Source organism: Dipteris shenzhenensis, chromosome 6 (assembly GCF_047967505.1).
Source record: "Dipteris shenzhenensis isolate YYH24624 ecotype China chromosome 6, Dip_SZ_1.0, whole genome shotgun sequence".
Taxonomy (NCBI): Eukaryota; Viridiplantae; Streptophyta; class Polypodiopsida; order Gleicheniales; family Dipteridaceae; genus Dipteris; species Dipteris shenzhenensis.
The window spans coordinates 24352419-24353454 of record NC_141601.1 but is presented as its reverse complement, the minus strand read 5'-3'; the positions used below and the strand labels follow the sequence as shown (position 1 = coordinate 24353454).

The following is a 1036-nucleotide window of genomic DNA, read 5'->3' as shown; positions in this document are numbered from 1 at the left end:
TACACATCGTCCTGTCGATTTCTACACTTGTTGGTTTATTGGACGATATTTCCATCGTTTCATAGCTGCACAAGCTCCCAAACGACCTCCTACCTCAGCCCTTTTTAGCTTTTCTTTCGCCTGCAGCAGCAACCGCCCGCTTGCTCTGCGATTGTAGCACCTCCTTTCATCTTACCCTGCGGTAGTAGCATCAGCCAGTACTCGTTGTTCCTTCCAGATCTCTGATCTCTTTACGATCTGCAAGCACGTCAGCAACAAATTAGCTTCTTATCATGGGCGATATGATTATGCCTCCTCCGCCCCCCGGCTCCAAGGACTCTCCCATGCCCGACATGACGCCGATGCATAACTATTTCTATTTTGATCACACAGTTCGGCTGTTGTTCTCCGAATGGACTTCTCGCAGCGGCCGCACGTACAGCTTGACGCTCGCGGCGGTGTTTATCCTAGCACTCTTCTTCGAATGGTTTGCGGACATGAAGCGCCGATCCTTGAAGCTGCTGGATCGTTCCTCCTTGATCGAGCCACGGAAGGGGCTCAGCCAGATCTCGGAAATACTGCTGAGGCATAAGAGCGTTCGTGTGATGCTGATCACACTGGTGCACGTGCTTCATGCAGCCATAGGATACTTGCTCATGCTAGTGGTGATGTCCTTCAACGCAGGTGTGTTTCTGAGTGTATTGGCAGGGGTGGGTGTTGGCTTTCTCCTGTTCCGCATTCACCATGAGGCGAAAGAAGTCTCCGGATGAATGAATCTCTCGTAATATAGACGGTAGCTTGAAATAGCTTACTTTCCGAACGGAATTTATTTCTTTGCGTAGTCGTCCTTAGTAAAAGATTTGAGATATGTTTGCTGAATGTGCCAATCGAATTGACGAATTGGAAAATGTTAGAGAACGGCCACTCTGCAGCGTTCTTTACGATTAGCCTATATGGCATTTTCGTAAAAGTCAACAAGGACGGTCTGTTGTGTCAATTTTTTGTTATGCACTAAAGCGACCACTTCCACCTTTCTCATGCTTTTTCACTCCACGGC

At 48.3% G+C, this 1036-nt stretch overlaps 1 protein-coding gene across 1 annotated transcript; it reads left to right on the top strand.

The window, feature by feature from the left end:
• The first annotated feature begins 272 nt into the window (after nt 1-272).
• LOC147900957 (copper transporter 2-like) lies at nt 273-749 on the top strand. The gene has a single exon (XM_087376405.1). The coding sequence runs from the start codon at nt 273-275 to the stop codon at nt 747-749; it is 477 nt and encodes a 158-aa protein (XP_087232531.1).
• Nucleotides 750-1036: the final 287 nt, after the last annotated feature.